General features: G+C 52.8%; 1 protein-coding gene across 7 annotated transcripts in view; it reads left to right on the top strand.

The window, feature by feature from the left end:
- The window catches only part of AHNAK (AHNAK nucleoprotein), a 31,261-nt gene extending 12,644 nt beyond the window's left edge, over positions 1-18,617 (top strand). For 3 of the 7 annotated variants that reach the window (XM_085535153.1, XM_085535147.1, XM_085535148.1), the window contains one exon: positions 866-18,617. In XM_085535153.1, coding sequence (XP_085391279.1) covers positions 866-17,647 — 16,782 coding nt within the window. In that variant the 3' untranslated portion in view covers positions 17,648-18,617. The remainder of the gene's footprint in view (positions 1-865) is intronic. The other 4 variants (XM_085535150.1, XM_085535152.1, XM_085535151.1 and 1 more) reach the window with 4 other exon arrangements.
- The last annotated feature ends 637 nt before the right edge of the window (positions 18,618-19,254 follow it).

Raw genomic sequence — 19,254 nt, 5'->3', positions numbered from 1 at the left:
GATAATATGGGGGGTGTATGGGGTCGTGGGGGGGTGTGGGGAGGGTCTTAGGGGTCTGTGGGGCTCTATGGGGTGAATGGAGTCCTATGGGGCTCTATGGGGGTCGTGGGGGTCCTATGGGGCTCTATGGGGTCAATGGGGTCCTATGGAGCTCTATGGGGCTCCATGGGGGTCCTATGGGGTCAATGGGGTCCTATGGGGCTCTATGGGGTCAATGGGGTCCTATGGGGCTCTATGGGGTCAGTGGGGGTCTATGGGTAAATGGGGCTCTATGGGGTAAATGGGGGTCCTATGGGGCTCTATGGGGTCAATGGGGTCCTATGGGGCTCCATGGGGGTCTATGGGGTCAATGGGGTCCTATGGGGCTCTATGGGGTCAATGGAGCTCTATGGGGCTCTATGGGGTCAGTGGGGCTCTATGGGGTCAGTGGGGTCCTATGGGGTCAATGGGGTCCTATGGGGCTCTATGGGGTCAATGGGGTCCTATGGGGCTCTATGGGGTCAGTGGGGGTCTATGGGTAAATGGGGCTCTATGGGGTAAATGGGGGTCCTATGGGGCTCTATGGGGTCAATGGGGTCCTATGGGGCTCCATGGGGGTCTATGGGGTCAATGGGGTCCTATGGGGCTCTATGGGGTCTATGGGGCACTATGGGGTAAATGGGGGTCCTATGGGGGTCTATGGGGTGAATGGGGCTCTATGGGGTCTATGGGGTCCTATGGGTCTCTATGAGCCTCCATGATGTCCTATGGCGCTGCTGGAGGACCGTGAGTGCTCATGGGGATAGAAGGGCCTCTCTGTGTCTCTATGGTATGTCTACATCCGGTTCCGGTCCATCATGGCGGCCCCCTGTGTGTGTGTTCCCAGAGCGCGGAGGACGCGGAATATCGGCGGATCTACAACACCAAAATCCAACCCCGGCTCAGACCGGAAGAACCCACCGGAAGCGGAACTCAGAGCCGCGCCATTACCGTCACCCGCCGAGTCACGGCCTACACCGTGGACGTCACCGCACCGGAAGGAGCCGCCATGACAGTCAGCGGACCGGAAGGAGTGGCTATTTCCGGATCCGGTGTGGGAAGAGAATCCATTTCCGGTCTCGGACCGGAAGGAGCCGCCATCTTTGTTAGTGGAACGGAAGGAGCCGCCATTTCCGGTCTCGGACCGGAAGGAGCCGCCATTACCGTCCCCGGAACCGACTTTAAGATCCGGTTTCCGGCCTCACAAACCCCCGGAGCGGAAGGGGAGGAGCCGACATGGACCGGAAGTTCCGGTCTGGATCTCAAAGGGAATTATGGGATAGGAGGAAGTGTGGGTGGAGCTAAAGGACCCGGATGTAGCCCGGGGGTGGGGGTGGTGAGGATCGGCGCCATTAAAGGGCCCAAGTTCGGGGTCCGAGATGGGGCCCAACCGGAACCGGGGCCCATAAAGGGGGAGGGGCCGCAGTTCAAACAAGTGGGGCCGCCCCATATCTCCATAGGGGAGATCAGCATCAAGGGCTGCAAAGGGGATGGGGGGCAAGGGGGAAATCAATGGGGGGCAATGGGGGGGGACGGGGGGGGCAGCAAAGGGGGGTGGGGGGGAGTCGAAGGGCCCAAAGGGGGCGTTAAAGGGCCCAAATTTGACATAAAAGGCCCCAAATTTGACATAAAAGACCCCAAAGTCGATGTTGAGGTGCCCGACATTGACGTCAAGGGACCCAACGTTGACCTGAAAGGCCCCAAATTTGACATAAAAGGCCCCAAAGTCGACGTTGAGGTGCCCGATGTTGATGTCAAGGGACCCAACGTTGACTTGAAAGGCCCAAAATTTGACCTGAAAGGCCCCAAATTTGACATAAAAGGCCCCAAATTTGATGGTGAGGCGCCCGACATTGACGTCAAGGGACCCAACGTTGACCTAAAAGGCCCCAAATTTGACATAAAAGGCCCCAAAGTCGACGTTGAGGTGCCCGATGTTGCCATCAAGGGCCCCAAAATGGATGTTGAAGTGGCTGATTTTGACATCAAAGGCCCCAAAATGGACATTTCTGCCCCCAACGTTGACGTCAAAGGCCCCAAAGTTGACCTTTCTGCCCCCAAAGTTGGCATTGAGGTGCCCAATGTTGACATTAAGGGCCCCAAAATGGACATTGAAGCTCCAGACGTGGACATCCCCGGTGCAGGAGGGAAGCTGAAGATGCCCAAGCTAAAAATGCCCAAATTTGGGGTTCCTGGCCTAAAAGGGGAGCTCCCCAGTGTCGATGTGTCGCTCCCAAAGGCTGAAGTTGACGTTTCTGCCCCCAAAGTTGATGTGAAAGGCCCCAAAGTTGACCTTTCTGCCCCTAAAGTTGGCATTGAAGTGCCCGACGTTGACATCAAGGGACCCAAAGTTGACATTGAGGTGCCCAAAGTTGACCTGAAAGGCCCCAAAGTTGACATCAAGGGCCCCAAAATGGACGTTGAAGTGCCTGATTTTGACATGAAGGGCCCCAAAATGGACATTTCTGCCCCCAAAGTTGACATCAAGGGCCCCAAAGTTGACATTGAAGCTCCGGACTTGGACATGAAAGGCCCCAAAGTTGACGTTGAGGTGCCCAATGTGGACATCCCCAGTGCAGATGGGAAGCTGAAGATGCCCAAGCTGAAAATGCCCAAATTTGGGGTTCCTGGCCTAAAAGGGGAGCTCCCCAGCGTCGATGTATCGCTACCAAAGGCTGAAATGGACATTTCTGCACCCAAAGTGGCCGTGGACGTGCCCAGTGTGGATCTGAAAGGCCCACAAGGGAACCTGAAGGGCCCCGCGGTGACGATGCCCGACCTGCAGCTCAAGGCGCCCCACATCTCCATGTCTGACATCGATCTCAACCTGAAGGGCCCCAAAGTTGATGTTTCTGCCCCCAAAGTTGACATTGAAGTGCCTGACATTGACTTGAAAGGCCCCAAAGTCGGCATTGAAGTGCCTGACGTTGACATCAAGGGTCCCAAAGTTGACATAAAAGGACCCAAAATGGACATTGAAGCTCCAGATGCAGGAGGGAAGCTGAAGATGCCCAAGCTGAAAATGCCCAAATTTGGGGTTCCTGGCTTAAAAGGGGAGCTCCCCAGTGTCGATGTGTCACTCCCAAAGGCTGAAATGGACATTTCTGCCCCCAAAGTTGATGTTTCTGCCCCCAAAGTTGACATTGAAGTGCCTGACGTTGACTTGAAAGGCCCCAAAGTTGATATTGAAGTGCCTGACATTGACATCAAGGGTCCCAAAGTTGACATAAAAGGACCCAAAATGGACATTGAAGCTCCAGACGTGGACATCCCCGGTGCAGGAGGGAAGCTGAAGATGCCCAAGCTGAAAATGCCCAAATTTGGGGTTCCTGGCTTAAAAGGGGAGCTCCCCAGTGTCGATGTGTCACTCCCAAAGGCTGAAATGGACATTTCTGCCCCAAAAGTTGACCTTTCTGCCCCAAAAGTTGACATTGAAGTGCCTGACGTTGACTTGAAAGGCCCCAAAGTTGACATTGAAGTGCCTGATGTTGACATCAAGGGACCCAAAGTTGACATAAAAGGACCCAAAATGGACATTGAAGCTCCAGATGCAGGAGGAAAGCTGAAGATGCCTAAGTTGAAAATGCCCAAATTTGGTGTTCCTGGCTTAAAAGGGGAGCTCCCCAGTGTCGATGTGTCACTCCCAAAGGCTGAAATGGACATTTCTGCCCCAAAAATTGACCTTTCTGCCCCAAAGGTTGACATTGAAGTGCCTGATGTTGACTTGAAAGGCCCCAAAGTTGACATTGAAGTGCCTGACGTTGACATCAAGGGACCCAAAGTTGACATAAAAGGACCCAAAATGGATATTGAAGCTCCAGACGTGGACATCCCTAGTGCAGGAGGGAAGCTGAAGATGCCCAAGCTGAAAATGCCCAAATTTGGGGTTCCTGGCTTAAAAGGGGAGCTCCCCAGTGTTGATGTGTCACTCCCAAAGGCTGAAATGGACATTTCTGCCCCAAAAGTTGACATTGAAGTGCCTGATGTTGATCTCAAAGGCCCCAAAGTTGACATTGAAGTGCCTGACATTGACATCAAGGGTCCCAAAGTTGACATAAAAGGACCCAAAATGGACATTGAAGCTCCAGACGTGGATGTCCATGGTGCAGGAGGGAAGCTGAAGATGCCTAAGCTGAAAATGCCCAAATTTGGGGTTCCTGGCCTAAAAGGGGAGCTCCCTAAGGTCGACGTATCGCTCCCAAAGGCTGAATTTGACGTTTCTGCCCCCAAAGTTGACATTGAAGTGCCTGATGTTGATCTCAAAGGCCCCAAAGTTGACATTGAGGTGCCCGACGTTGACCTGAAAGGCCCCAAAGTTGACGTTTCTGCCCCCAAATTTGATCTCGATCTGCCCGATTTCGAGGCCCCGGAGGTGAAATCAAAGGGTCTGAAGCTTCGTCTGCCTGAACTCAACGTGCAGAGCCCCAAACTTGGCCTCCCTGACGTCGATATCAGCCTGAAAGGACCCAAAATAAAGGGAGACCCCCCAAAGGTGTCCGGGGAACTTGCAGGACCCAAAGTGGACGTGGAGGGTCCCGGGTTGGGGGTCGAGGGTCCCGAAGTGGATTTGGAGTGTCCAGAAGGGAAAATCAAAGGTCCTAAATTTAAGATGCCCAAATTGAACATCAAGGGGCCCAAACTGAGCAAACCCGATGTGGATCTGAACCTAAAAGGACCTAAAATGAAGGGAGAAATGGACGTTTCCGGCCCCAAAATAGAGGGGGAACTAAAAGGACCCGGGATCAACCTGAAGGGTCCCGACGTTGAACTGGAGTGTCCCGAAGCCAAATTGAAAGGACCCAAAATGAAACTGCCCCATTTTAACCTGACGGGACCCAAGTTTGAGGGGGCCGATATTGAGGTGGGGGTCCCAAAAGTAGAAGGGGAGATTTCGGGACCAGAAGTGGAATTGGAAGGGCCGGATTTGGAGGTTGGGGGAGGAGCAGAAGGGAAATGGAAAGGACCCAAATTCAAGATGCCGAAACTCAACATCAAAACGTCAAAGATCTCGGTGCCTGACGTGGATCTGAACCTGAAAGGACCCAAAGTGAAGGGGGACATGGAGGTGAATGTCCCAAAGATGGAGGGAGAGATGAAGGGACCCCAGGTGGACATCAAGGGACCCAAAGTGGACATGGACCTTCCTGATGTCGAGCTGGAAGGACCCGAAGGGAAAGTGAAGGGCCCCAAATTCAAGATGCCCGAGATGCACTTCAAGACACCAAAGATCTCCATGCCTGACATCGACCTGAACCTGAAAGGACCCAAAGTGAAGGGAGACGTGGATGTGAACCTGCCTAAAGTGGAAGGGGATATAAAAGTCCCCGAGGTGGACATTAAAGGACCCAAAGTTGATGTGGACCTTCCTGATGTGGACCTTGAAGGTCCAGAAGGGAAAGTGAAAGGCCCCAAGTTCAAGATGCCTGAAATGCACTTAAAGGGCCCCAAATTCTCCATGCCCGACGTGGATTTGAACCTGAAGGGCCCCAAAGTGAAGGGAGATGTGGATGTGTCCGTCCCCAAGTTGGAAGGGGATATAAAAGGCCCCGAGTTGGACATTAAAGGCCCTAAATTGGACGTTGAAGCTCCCGATGTGGACATTCAGGGCCCAGAGGGCAAATTCAAGCTGCCCAAGTTCAAGATGCCCAAATTCTCCATGCCGGGTTTCAAGGCTGAGGGCCCCGAGGTGGACGTGGAGCTGCCCAAGGGGGACGTGGAGCTTTCGGGTCCCAAAGTGGGGATAGAAGGGCCAGAAGTTGAGGTGGGGTTACCAGAAGGGAAAGTGAAGGGCCCCAAGTTTAAGATGCCCGACATCAAGATGACCAAAATCTCAATGCCGGATGTGGATCTGAAGCTGAAGGGCCCCAAAGTGAAGGGAGACGTGGATGTGAGTATCCCAAAGATGGAGGGTGAGATGAAAGGACCGGATTTAGACATTAAAGGACCCAAAGTTGATGTGGACCTTCCTGATGTGGAGCTGGAAGGACCTGAAGGGAAAGTGAAAGGCCCCAAATTTAAGATGCCGGAGATGCACTTCAAGGGCCCCAAATTCTCCATGCCTGATGTCGATCTTCACCTGAAAGGCCCCAAAGTGAAGGGAGACGTGGATATGAACCTACCAAAGATGGAGGGCGAGCTGAAGGGCCCCGATGTGGACATTAAAGGACCTAAATTGGACGTGAACCTTCCTGATGTGGAGCTGGAAGGACCTGAAGGCAAAGTGAAGGGCCCCAAGTTCAAGATGCCGGAGATGCACTTCAAGACACCAAAGATCTCAATGCCTGACATCGACCTGAACCTGAAAGGACCCAAAGTGAAGGGAGACGTGGATGTGTCCATCCCCAAAGTGGAAGGGGATATAAAAGGCCCTGAGTTGGATATTAAAGGACCCAAAGTGGACGTGGACCTTCCTGACGTTGAGTTGGAATGTCCTGAAGGCAAAGTGAAGGGCCCCAAGTTCAAGATGCCTGAAATGCACTTAAAGGGCCCCAAATTCTCCATGCCTGACGTTGACCTGCACCTCAAGGGCCCCAAAGTGAAGGGAGACGTGGATGTAAGTGTGCCAAAGTTGGAAGGGGACATCAAAGGCCCCAAAGTGGATGTGGACCTCCCTGATGTGGAGCTGGAAGGACCTGAAGGGAAACTGAAAGGCCCCAAGTTCAAGATGCCTGAAATGCACTTAAAGGGCCCCAAATTCTCCATGCCTGACGTTGACTTCAATCTAAAGGGCCCCAAAGTGAAGGGAGACGTCGATGTGTCCGTGCCAAAGATGGAAGGTGAGCTGAAGGGCCCCGAGTTGGACATCAAGGGACCCAAAGTTGATGTGGACCTTCCTGATGTTGATTTGGAGTGTCCAGAAGCGAAGTTGAAGGGGCCTAAGTTCAAGATGCCTGAAATGCACTTCAAGACACCAAAGATCTCCATGCCTGACATCGACCTGAACCTGAAAGGCCCCAAAATCAAGGGGGATGTGGATGTGAGCGTGCCCAAGTTGGAAGGGGATATAAAAGGCCCCGAGCTGGATATTAAAGGACCCAAACTGGACATTGAGGTTCCTGACGTTGAGTTGGAATGTCCTGAAGGCAAAGTGAAGGGTCCCAAGTTCAAGATGCCTGAAATGCACTTAAAGGGCCCCAAATTCTCCATGCCTGACGTTGACCTGCACCTGAAGGGCCCCAAAGTGAAGGGAGACGTGGATGTAAGTGTGCCAAAGATTGAGGGCGACCTGAAGGGCCCCGAGTTGGACATTAAAGGCCCCAAACTGGACATTGAAGCTCCTGATGTGGACATTCAGGGCCCAGAGGGCAAATTCAAGCTGCCCAAGTTCAAGATGCCCAAATTCTCCATGCCGGGTTTCAAGGCTGAGGGCCCCGAGGTGGACGTGGAGCTGCCCAAGGGGGATGTGGAGCTTTCGGGGCCCAAAGTGGGGATAGAAGGGCCAGAATTGGACATCGAGGGTCCCGAGGGCAAAGTGAAGGGGCCCAAATTCAAAATGCCCGAAATGCACTTCAACGTCCCCAAAATCTCCATGCCTGACATCGACCTGAACCTGAAGGGCCCCAAAGTGAAGGGAGATGTGGATGTGAGCGTGCCAAAGATGGAGGGTGAGATGAAGGGCCCCGAGTTGGATATTAAAGGACCCAAAGTTGATGTGGACCTTCCTGATGTGGATATTGAGGGCCCCGAAGGCAAAGTAAAGGGGCCCAAATTTAAGATACCCGAGATGCACTTCAAGGCCCCAAAGATCTCCATGCCTGACTTTGATTTGAGTTTAAAGGGTCCCAAAGTGAAGGGAGACGTGGATGTGAACCTGCCAAAGATGGAAGGGGACATCAAAGGCCCCGACGTGGACATCAAGGGACCCAAAGTGGATGTGGACCTTCCTGACGTGGAGCTGCACGGTCCCGAAGGGAAAGTGAAAGGCCCCAAGTTCAAGATGCCCGAAATGCACTTAAAGGGCCCCAAATTCTCCATGCCCGACGTCGATCTCCACCTGAAGGGCCACAAAGTGAAGGGAGAAATGGATGTGACCGTCCCAAAAGTAGAAGGAGACCTGAAAGGACCCAAAGTGGACATTGATGTTCCTGATGTGGAACTGGAGTGTCCTGAAGGCAAAGTGAAGGGGCCCAAGTTTAAGATGCCCGAGATGCACTTCAAGGCCCCAAAGATCTCCATGCCTGACTTTGATCTGAGTCTAAAGGGCCCCAAAGTGAAGGGAGACGTGGATGTGAGCGTGCCCAAAATGGAAGGGGATATAAAAGGCCCCGATGTGGATATTAAAGGACCCAAAGTTGATGTGGAGGTTCCTGACGTTGAACTAGAAGTCCCAGAGGGGAAATTGAAAGGCCCCAAGTTCAAGATGCCAGAGATGCACTTCAAGACCCCAAAGATCTCCATGCCTGACATCGACCTGAACCTGAAGGGCCCCAAAATCAAGGGGGATGTAGATGTGAGCGTGCCAAAGATGGAAGGGGATATAAAAGGCCCCGAGTTGGACATCAAGGGACCCAAAGTGGATGTGGACCTTCCAGATGTTGAGTTGGAAGGACCTGAAGGCAAAGTGAAGGGGCCCAAGTTTAAGATGCCTGAAATGCACTTCAAGACACCAAAGATCTCCATGCCTGACTTTGATCTGAGTTTAAAGGGCCCCAAAGTGAAGGGAGACGTGGATGTGAACCTGCCAAAGATGGAAGGTGACATAAAGGGCCCCGAGGTGGACATCAAGGGACCCAAAGTCGATGTGGACCTTCCTGATGTGGACATTGAGGGGCCAGAAGGCAAAGTGAAGGGGCCCAAGTTCAAAATGCCGGAGATGCATTTCAAGACACCAAAGATCTCCATGCCTGACTTTGATCTGAGTCTAAAGGGCCCCAAAGTGAAGGGAGACGTGGATGTGAACGTGCCAAAGGTTGAGGGTGATATAAAAGGCCCCGAGGTGGACATCAAGGGGCCCAAAGTTGACGTGGACCTTCCTGATGTGGACATTGAGGGGCCAGAAGGCAAAGTGAAAGGCCCCAAGTTCAAGATGCCAGAGATGCACTTCAAGGCCCCAAAGATCTCAATGCCTGACTTTGATCTGAGTCTAAAGGGCCCCAAAGTGAAGGGAGACGTGGATGTGAACCTGCCAAAGATGGAGGGTGAGCTGAAGGGCCCCAAAATGGACATCAAGGGACCCAAAGTGGATGTGGACCTTCCTGATGTGGAGCTGGAAGGACCTGAAGGCAAAGTGAAGGGCCCCAAGTTCAAGATGCCGGAGATGCACTTCAAGACACCAAAGATCTCCATGCCTGACATCGACCTGAACCTGAAAGGACCCAAAATCAAGGGAGACGTGGATGTGAGCGTTCCCAAACTAGAAGGAGACCTGAAGGGCCCCGACATTGATATCAAAGGCCCCAAAGTTGACGTGAACCTTCCTGACGTTGAGTTGGAAGGTCCTGAGGGGAAACTGAAAGGCCCCAAGTTCAAGATGCCCGAAATGCACTTAAAGGGCCCAAAAATCTCCATGCCTGACGTTGATTTCAACCTGAAGGGTCCCAAAGTGAAGGGAGACATGGATGTGAGCCTACCCAAAATGGAAGGGGACATAAAAGGCCCCGAGGTGGACATTAAAGGACCCAAAGTTGATGTGGACCTTCCAGATGTGGACATTGAGGGTCCCGAGGGGAAACTGAAAGGCCCCAAGTTCAAGATGCCTGAAATGCACTTAAAGGGCCCCAAATTCTCCATGCCTGATGTTGATTTCAACCTGAAGGGCCCCAAAGTGAAGGGAGACGTGGATGTGTCCGTCCCCAAGTTAGAAGGGGACATCAAAGGCCCCGAGTTGGACATCAAGGGCCCCAAACTGGACATTGAAGCTCCTGATGTGGACATTCAGGGCCCAGAGGGCAAATTCAAGCTGCCCAAGTTCAAGATGCCCAAATTCTCCATGCCGGGTTTCAAGGCTGAGGGCCCTGAGGTGGACGTGGAGCTGCCCAAGGGGGATGTGGAGCTTTCAGGTCCCAAAGTGGGGATAGAAGGACCAGAATTGGACATTGAGGGTCCTGAGGGCAAAGTGAAGGGGCCCAAATTCAAAATGCCCGAAATGCACTTCAACGTCCCCAAAATCTCCATGCCTGACATCGACCTGAACCTGAAGGGCCCCAAAGTGAAGGGAGACGTGGATGTGTCCATTCCCAAAGTGGAAGGGGATATAAAAGGCCCCGATGTGGACATCAAAGGCCCCAAAGTGGATGTGGACCTTCCTGATGTTGAGTTGGAAGGTCCTGAAGGGAAACTGAAAGGCCCCAAGTTCAAGATGCCCGAAGTGCACTTAAAGGGCCCCAAATTCTCCATGCCTGATGTTGACTTCAATCTAAAGGGCCCCAAAGTCAAGGGAGACATGGATGTGACCCTACCCAAAGTGGAAGGGGATATAAAAGGCCCCGAGTTGGACATTAAAGGCCCCAAAGTGGACATAAAAGGTCCTAAAATGGACGTGGACCTTCCAGACGTGGACGTTCCTGAAGGCAAAGTGAAGCTGCCCAAGTTTAAAATGCCCAAATTTGGGGTCTCTGGCTTCAAGGGTGAGGGTCCCGACGTGGAGGTGGGTCTCCCTGAGGCCGATGTCTCTGTATCAGCCCCCAAGGCCGATATTTCCCTTCCTGATGTGGACATTGAAGGACCGGAGGGGAAACTGAAGGGTCCCAAATTGAAGAAACCTGAATTTGGGGTCCCTAAAATCTCCATGCCTGACATTGAGCTCAACTTAAAGGGCCCCAAAATGAAGGGAGACGTCGACCTGTCCACTCCCAAAATGGAGGCTGAGCTGAAAGGTCCACAAGTGGATCTGAAAGGCCCCGAGTTGGAGGCCGAGGTGCCCAAATTGGAACTGGAAGCCAAAGGCAAAAAATCCAGGTTCAAATTGCCCAAATTCGGCTTTTCTGGCCCCAAAGTTCAAAGCCCAGACGTGGATGTGAAGCTGAAGAAACCTGAAGTTGAGGTATCTGGACTTAAAGGGGAAATTCAAGGCCCGGAGGGGGACGTCCATGTTAAAGCCAAAGGCTCTAAGTTTAAAATGCCCTTTTTGAACATCTCCTCCCCTAAAGTTTCCATGCCAGACGTGGAGCTGAACCTGAAGGGGCACAAAGTGAAGGGAGAATTGGACCTGAGCGGACCCAGAATGGAAGGGGAACTGAAAGGGCCCGAATTAGAGCTGGGAGGACCCAAAGTTGGGATCGAAGGGCCGGATTTGGAGATTTCAGGAGGGGAAGGGAAAGTGAAAATGCCTAAATTTAAAATGCCTAAATTTGGGGTAAAAGCAGAAGGGCCGGAAATGGAGCTGAGCGGAACCAAAGGGGAAATGGAGGTGGATCTTCCTGAGGTGGATATTGAGGGACCCGAGGGGAAAATGAAAGGGCCCAAGTTTAAGATGCCTGAGATGCACTTCAAGGCCCCAAAGATCTCAATGCCTGACGTGGATTTCAACCTGAAGGGCCCCAAAATAAAGGGGGACGTGGATGTGTCTGTGCCAAAGATGGAGGGCGAGATGAAGGGCCCCGAGTTGGACATTAAAGGACCCAAAGTGGACGTGGACCTTCCTGATGTCGAGCTGGAAGGACCCGAAGGGAAACTGAAAGGCCCCAAGTTTAAGATGCCTGAAATGCACTTAAAGGGCCCCAAAATCTCCATGCCTGACGTTGATTTCAACCTAAAGGGCCCCAAAGTGAAGGGAGATGTGGATGTGAGCGTGCCCAAAGTGGAAGGGGAGCTGAAGGGTCCTGAGCTGGACATCAAGGGACCCAAAGTAGACGTGGACCTTCCTGATGTGGACATTGAGGGGCCAGAAGGGAAACTGAAAGGCCCCAAGTTCAAGATGCCTGAAATGCACCTAAAGGGCCCCAAATTCTCCATGCCTGATGTTGATTTCAATCTAAAGGGCCCCAAAGTGAAGGGAGACATGGATGTCACCCTACCCAAAGTGGAAGGTGACATTAAAGGCCCCGAGTTGGACATTAAAGGCCCTAAATTGGACGTTGAAGCTCCTGATGTGGACATTCAGGGCCCAGAGGGCAAATTCAAGCTGCCCAAGTTCAAGATGCCCAAATTCTCCATGCCGGGTTTCAAGGCTGAGGGCCCCGAGATGGATGTGGAGCTGCCCAAGGGGGACGTAGAGCTTTCGGGGCCCAAAGTGGGGATAGAAGGGCCAGAATTGGACATTGAGGGTCCCGAGGGCAAAGTGAAGGGGCCCAAGTTCAAGATGCCGGAGATGCACTTCAACGTCCCCAAAATCTCCATGCCTGACATCGACCTGAACCTGAAGGGCCCCAAAGTGAAGGGAGACGTGGATGTGTCCATTCCCAAAGTGGAAGGGGATATAAAAGGCCCCGATGTGGACATCAAAGGCCCCAAAGTGGATGTGGATCTTCCAGATGTGGATATCGAGGGTCCTGAGGGCAAAGTGAAAGGCCCCAAATTTAAGATGCCCGAGATGCACTTCAAGACCCCAAAAATCTCCATGCCTGACTTTGATTTGAGTTTAAAGGGTCCCAAAGTGAAGGGAGACGTGGATGTGTCCGTCCCCAAGTTGGAAGGGGACATCAAAGGCCCCGAGGTGGATATTAAAGGCCCTAAATTGGATGTGGATCTTCCAGATGTGGACATTGAGGGGCCAGAAGGGAAAGTGAAAGGCCCCAAGTTCAAGATGCCGGAGATGCATATCAAGGCCCCAAAGATCTCAATGCCTGATGTTGACTTCAACCTGAAGGGCCCCAAAGTGAAGGGAGACGTGGATGTGTCTGTACCAAAGGTTGAGGGGGACCTGAAGGGCCCTGAGGTGGACATTAAAGGACCTAAATTGGATGTGGACCTTCCTGATGTGGAGCTGGAAGGACCCGAAGGCAAATGGAAAGGCCCCAAAATGAAAATGCCTGAGATGCACTTCAAGGCCCCAAAGATCTCCATGCCTGACTTTGATTTGAGTTTAAAGGGCCCCAAAGTGAAGGGAGACATGGATGTGAGCGTGCCGAGCGTGGAAGGTGGAGTGAAGGGAGGGAATGTGGAGCTGAAGGGACCCGAGATGGACATGGAGGCTCCAGGGCTGAGTGTGGAGGGACCTGAAGGCAAAGTGAAGGGGCCCAAGTTCAAGATGCCGGAGATGCACTTCAAGGCCCCAAAGATCTCCATGCCTGACTTTGATCTGAGCCTGAAGGGCCCCAAAGTGAAGGGAGATGTGGATGTGAACCTGCCCAAAATGGAAGGGGATATAAAAGGCCCCGACGTGGACATCAAGGGACCCAAAGTGGACGTGGACCTTCCTGATGTGGAGCTGGAAGGACCCGAAGGCAAAGTGAAGGGCCCCAAATTCAAGATGCCCGAGATGCACTTCAAGACACCAAAGATCTCCATGCCCGACATCGACCTGAACCTGAAAGGACCCAAAGTGAAGGGAGACGTGGATGTGAACCTGCCTAAAGTGGAAGGGGATATAAAAGGCCCCGAGGTGGACATTAAAGGCCCCAAAGTTGACGTGGACCTTCCTGACGTTGAGTTGGAAGGACCTGAGGGGAAACTGAAAGGCCCCAAGTTCAAGATGCCCGAAATGCACTTAAAGGGCCCCAAATTCTCCATGCCTGATGTTGATTTCAACCTGAAGGGCCCCAAAGTGAAGGGAGATGTCGATGTGTCTGTGCCAAAGATGGAGGGAGACCTGAAGGGCCCCGACATTGATATAAAGGGACCCAAAGTTGATGTGGACCTTCCTGATGTGAAGCTGGAGGGTCCCGAGGGCAAAGTGAAGGGGCCCAAGTTCAAGATGCCTGAAATGCACATCAAGGCCCCAAAGATCTCCATGCCTGACTTTGATCTGAGCTTAAAGGGCCCCAAAGTGAAGGGAGACGTGGATGTGAACCTGCCCAAAGTAGAAGGGGATATAAAAGGCCCCGAGGTGGATATTAAAGGCCCTAAATTGGATGTGGACCTTCCAGATGTGGACATTGAGGGGCCAGAAGGGAAAGTGAAAGGCCCCAAATTTAAGATGCCGGAGATGCACTTCAAGGCCCCAAAGATCTCAATGCCTGACGTTGACTTCAACCTGAAAGGCCCCAAAGTGAAGGGAGATGTCGATGTGTCTGTACCAAAGATTGAGGGCGAGCTGAAGGGCCCCGAGTTGGACATTAAAGGCCCCAAAGTGGACATTGATGCTCCTGATGTGGACATTCAGGGCCCAGAGGGCAAATTCAAGCTGCCCAAGTTCAAGATGCCCAAATTCTCCATGCCGGGTTTCAAAGGGGACGGGGTGGATGTGGATGTGAACCTCCCGAAGGGAGACGTGGCCGTTTCTGGTCCCAGTGTTGAACTGGAGGGTCCTGAGCTCAGCGTGGATGGGAAGATGAAGGGACCCAAATTCTCCATGCCTGAAATGCACTTAAAGGGCCCCAAAATCTCCATGCCTGACATCGACCTGAATCTGAAGGGCCCCAAAGTGAAGGGGGATGTGGATGTGAGCGTGCCCAAAGTGGAAGGGGATATAAAAGGCCCCAGTGTGGACATCAAGGGCCCTAAATTGGATGTAGACCTTCCTGATGTGGATATTGAAGGTCCAGAAGGGAAAGTGAAGGGCCCCAGATTCAAGATGCCGGAGATGCACATCAAGGCCCCCAAAATCTCTATGCCTGACTTCGATCTGAGCCTGAAGGGCCCCAAAGTGAAGGGAGACGTGGATGTGAGCGTGCCAAAGGTTGAGGGGGATATAAAAGGCCCTGAGGTGGACATCAAGGGCCCCAAAGTTGACGTGGACCTTCCTGATGTGGACATTGAGGGGCCAGAAGGGAAAGTGAAAGGCCCCAAGTTCAAGATGCCCGAGATGCATTTCAAGACACCAAAGATCTCCATGCCTGACTTTGATCTGAGTCTAAAGGGCCCCAAAGTGAAGGGAGACGTAGATGTGAACCTGCCAAAGATGGAAGGGGACATAAAAGGCCCCGACATTGATATCAAGGGACCCAAAGTGGACGTGGACCTTCCTGACGTTGAGTTGGAAGGTCCTGAAGGGAAACTGAAAGGCCCCAAGTTCAAGATGCCGGAAATGCACTTAAAGGGCCCCAAAATCTCCATGCCTGACATTGACCTGAACCTGAAGGGCCCCAAAGTGAAGGGAGACATGGATGTGACCCTGCCCAAGTTGGAAGGTGATCTGCAATGCCCGGACATTGAGCTCAAAGGCCCCAAATTGGATCTTCACGCACCCGACGTGAAGGGCCCCGAAATGCACCTCAAGATGCCCCACGTCTCCGTCCCCGACATCGACCTCAACCTGAAGGGTCCAAAGGTGGAGGGGGGGCTGAAGGGCCCCAGTTTGGATCTGAAGGGTCCCAGTTTGGATGTGAAGAGTCCCAGTTTGGATCTGAAAGGCCCCAATGTGGATTTGAAGGGTCCCAGTGTAGATTTGAAGGGTCCCAGTGTAGATTTGAAGGGTCCTAATGTGGATTTGAAGGGTCCCAACGTGGATTTGAAGGGTCCAAATGTGGATCTAAAGGGTCCAGGGGTGGATTTTGATGGTCCAGAAGGGAAACTGAAGCTCCCCAAAATGAAGCTGCCGAAATTTGGGTTGAAAGGAGACGGTCCCGGGTTGGACGTGGAGCTGCCCAAGGGGGAAGTGGAGCTTTCAGGACCCGAATTGAGCATTGAAGGTGGGGAAGGAAAACTGAAAGGTCCTAAAGTGAAAGGGCCCGAGATGAACGTGCCCAAGATCTCCATGCCCGACATCGACCTGAGTCTGGGCAGAGCAAAGGGGGGATTCGACCTCACAGCCCCCAAGTTGGAGGGGAACCTGAAAGGACCCGACGTGGCCCTGAAAGGACCCGAATTTGGGGTGAAAGGACCCGAATTTGGGGTGAAAAGCCCCGAATTGGAGGTTGAAGGTCCAGATTTGAACGTGGAAGGGCCGGAATTAAACGTGAAAGGTCCAAAATTGAAGAAACCCAAATTTGGGTTCGGGATGAAGAGTCCAAAAGGAGAAATGAAGGTTCCGGAGGTGGAAACCCCAGAGGTGGAATTAAGTGCTGACTTACCCGAACTGAGTGCGGCGGCCAAAGGCAAAAAGAGCAAATTCAAGATGCCCAAAATCCACGTTAGCGGCCCCAAAATGAAGGGGAAGAAAGGAGCCTTCGATGTGAGCGCAGCCGGGGCTGCCGAGGTGGATGTGGGGCTGAAATCACCTGAGATGGAGCTCAATGTGGCCGGCCCCGATGCGGCCCTCAGGTCTCCCAAAGGGAAGAAGGCCATGTTTGGGAAGATCTCCTTCCCCGACGTGGAGTTTGACCTGAAGTCTCATCGTTGGAGGGGGGGGGAGGCCTCTGTAGGGCTGCCCAAAGTGGAAGGGGAAGGGAAGGGGTTGGAGGTGAAGGGTCCTGGCCTCGATGTGGGGCTGGGAGAGATAGATGTGGGAACAAAGAAGGCCAAAGGGGCGGCTGTAGGGGTGAAGGTGGAAGGGGAGCTGAAGGGTCCCGGCGGCGTCGAGATGGAGCTGAAAGGACCAAGAGGCCCCGATGTGGGGCTGGATGTGGGGCTGGAAGGGCCTGGATTGGATGTGAAGCTGGAAGGACCAAAGATGGAGGGCAACATGGAGCTGAAGGGAGGTTCGGTCCCATCTTTGGGCTGCCCTGAGCTCCGGCTTCGTCCTTCGGCGGCCATTTCAGCCCCAGATCTCAATGGCGACTCCTCCAGGTCCCCGGTGCTGCCATTGGACACGGCCGGTGTCGGTGCCGAGGGATTGGGCGGAACCATCCGGCTTCCATCCCTCCAGCTGCCCCAATTCGGCCTATCAGCTCCCAGCCTTAACGGGGCTGACAGTGGAGGGGGGAACTCGGCCATGTTAGATATCCATGGGGCCCATAAAGGGGGCAGCGCTATGGGGTCAATGGCACCCATGGGGTCTGCAGCACCCAAAGGTGGGGGTCTCAAAGATGGCGGAGGGGAATCGGGCTCCATCAAGGTGAGCTTCCCAAAGCTTCGAGTGCCCAAGTTCCACTTCTCGGAGGCAGAAGTTAAAGGGAGGGAGGTGGGGGTGGATGTGGAGTTCCCCGGGTCAGAACCGGGTCCAATAGAACCCATAGAAATAGATGAGTCCAAAGGGAAGAAAAGCAAAAGGAAGATGATGCCCAAATTCACCTTCTCCAAAGGGAAAGGGAAAGGAGGGACGGCTCCGGGTTCACCCGAACCTCCTTCGTCCCCATTGGGTTCTAAGGGGGACCTGAAGAGTTCTAAGGGTAGTTTGGGTTCCGAAGGCGACCCGGATGAGTCCCATTCCCCCAAAGGGATGTTCTCCATCTTTAAAGGAGGCCGCAAATCCCGGCTCCGTTCTTCATCCTTCAGTTCGGAACCGCCTCCATCGGACGCGACCGAAGGGAAACCCAAATTCGGGACGTTCGGAGGCGTCGGGTCCCGATCCAAAGGCTGCTACGAGGTGACGGTGGGGGGAGAAGAGACACCACAGGACCCACATCATCAGCAGCCCCATCCCGCCCCACATCAGCCCCATCCTGCCCCACAGCAGCAGCATCAGCCCCCATCGGCCCGTGGGGCTCTTCGCCTTCCATCCCTGGAGCTGACGGCGGCCAAGAGGCGTGAGGAGGAGGGGGGCTGCACGTAGGGTCCTTTTACCCCCTTTTAGCCCCTTTTTACCCAATTTTTACCCCTTGTTACCCCCTTTTTACCCCCTTTTAGCCCCTTTTTACCCCCTTATACCCTCTTTTATCCCCTTTTTACCCCCTTTTATCCCCTTTTACCCCCTTTTATACCCCTTTTACCCCCTTTTATCCCCTTTTTACCCCCTTTATTCCCTTTTACCATTTCTGCCTGGTTGTGCCTTATTTCCATGATGGGATTTTGGGGTTTTTGGGGTTTGGGGGGGGGGATTTTTGTAACCATTTTTAGTGGCTTTTCTTACCCCCCCCCCCCCCAATCCTCGGTTCCTTCTTTGGCTCCTTTGGTTCCATCCATCTCCCCATTTACATCCAAATTCTGGCTCCACGCTGCCCCTTTTCGCTGCATTTTGGCCCAAATTTCCCCAGAATCCCCCAAATTCAGCCCAGATTTCCCCGTTTCCCCCAAAATTCAGCCAATTTCCCCCAAAATTAGGCCCAGATTTCCCCATTTCCCCCCAAATTTAGTCCATATTTCCCACCATTTTGGGGCCAGATCCTCCTATTCCATCCATTTTTGGGGTCAAATCCTTCCTTTCCATCCAATTTTGGGGTCAGATCCTTCTTTTCCCCCCATTTTTGGGGTCAAATCCTCTTTTTCCATCTCTTTTATAGGGGGGGGGGGCTGATGGGAACTCATTGTGCTGGGAGCTCAATTTGGGGCCATTTCCTTCAGATTTGGGGTATTTTTATATGGACTTTATCCCATCCCCATTGGGATGGAAGACAAAAAAAATAGGTCAAAAAATGAGCAAAAAATGAGCAAATTCGTGGATTTTCACTTAAAATCCGACCCCCCCACCCCCCTTCCCCTCCCCCCTCTCGGCGCCTTTCAGCACTTTAATGGGAAATTAACGGAGAATGTAAGAAATGCTCGTGTAAAATGCTCATTAAAACCATTTATTAACCGCTCATTAATCGGCGGCTCCTCATTTCAACACCTGGGGTGGCCAAGAGCCCCGTTTTGGGGTTAAACTGACCCATTTTGGGGTCTTAAAGCCCCATTTTGGGGTCTTACAGCCTCATTTTGGGGTAAAACAACCCATTTTGGGGTCAAACTGCCCCATTTTGGGGTCTTAAAGCCCCATTTGGGGTCTCAAAGCCCCATTTTGGGGTCAAACTGACCCATTTTGGGGTCTTAAAGCCCCAGTTTGGGGTAAAACAACCCATTTTGGGGTCAAACTGCCCCATTTCGGGGTCTTAAAGCCCCATTTGGGGTCTCACGTCCCCATTTTGGGATAGAACAGCCCATTTTGGGGTCAAACTGCCCCATTTTGGGGTCTTAAAGCCCCATTTGGGGGTCTTAAAGCCCCTTTTTGGGGTCTTAAAGACCCATTTCGGGACAAACAGCCCCATTTTGGGGTCAAACTGCCCCATTTTGGGGTAAAACAGCCCCGTTTTGGGGTCTCAAAGCCTAATTTTGGGGTCTTACAGTCCCATTTTGGGTTCTTAATGCCCCATTTTGGGGTAAAACAGCCCATTTTGGGGTCTTAAAGCCCCATTTGGGGTCTTATAGGTCCATTTGGGGTCAAACTGCCCCATTTTTTAGGGCCAA

Source organism: Coturnix japonica, unplaced genomic scaffold (assembly GCF_054131305.1).
Source record: "Coturnix japonica strain WE unplaced genomic scaffold, WE-NBRP24 Scf109, whole genome shotgun sequence".
In the NCBI taxonomy this organism is placed as follows: domain Eukaryota; kingdom Metazoa; phylum Chordata; class Aves; order Galliformes; family Phasianidae; genus Coturnix; species Coturnix japonica.
Note: the sequence above shows the minus strand (reverse complement) of the source record. Positions and strands in the feature narration are given on the sequence as shown.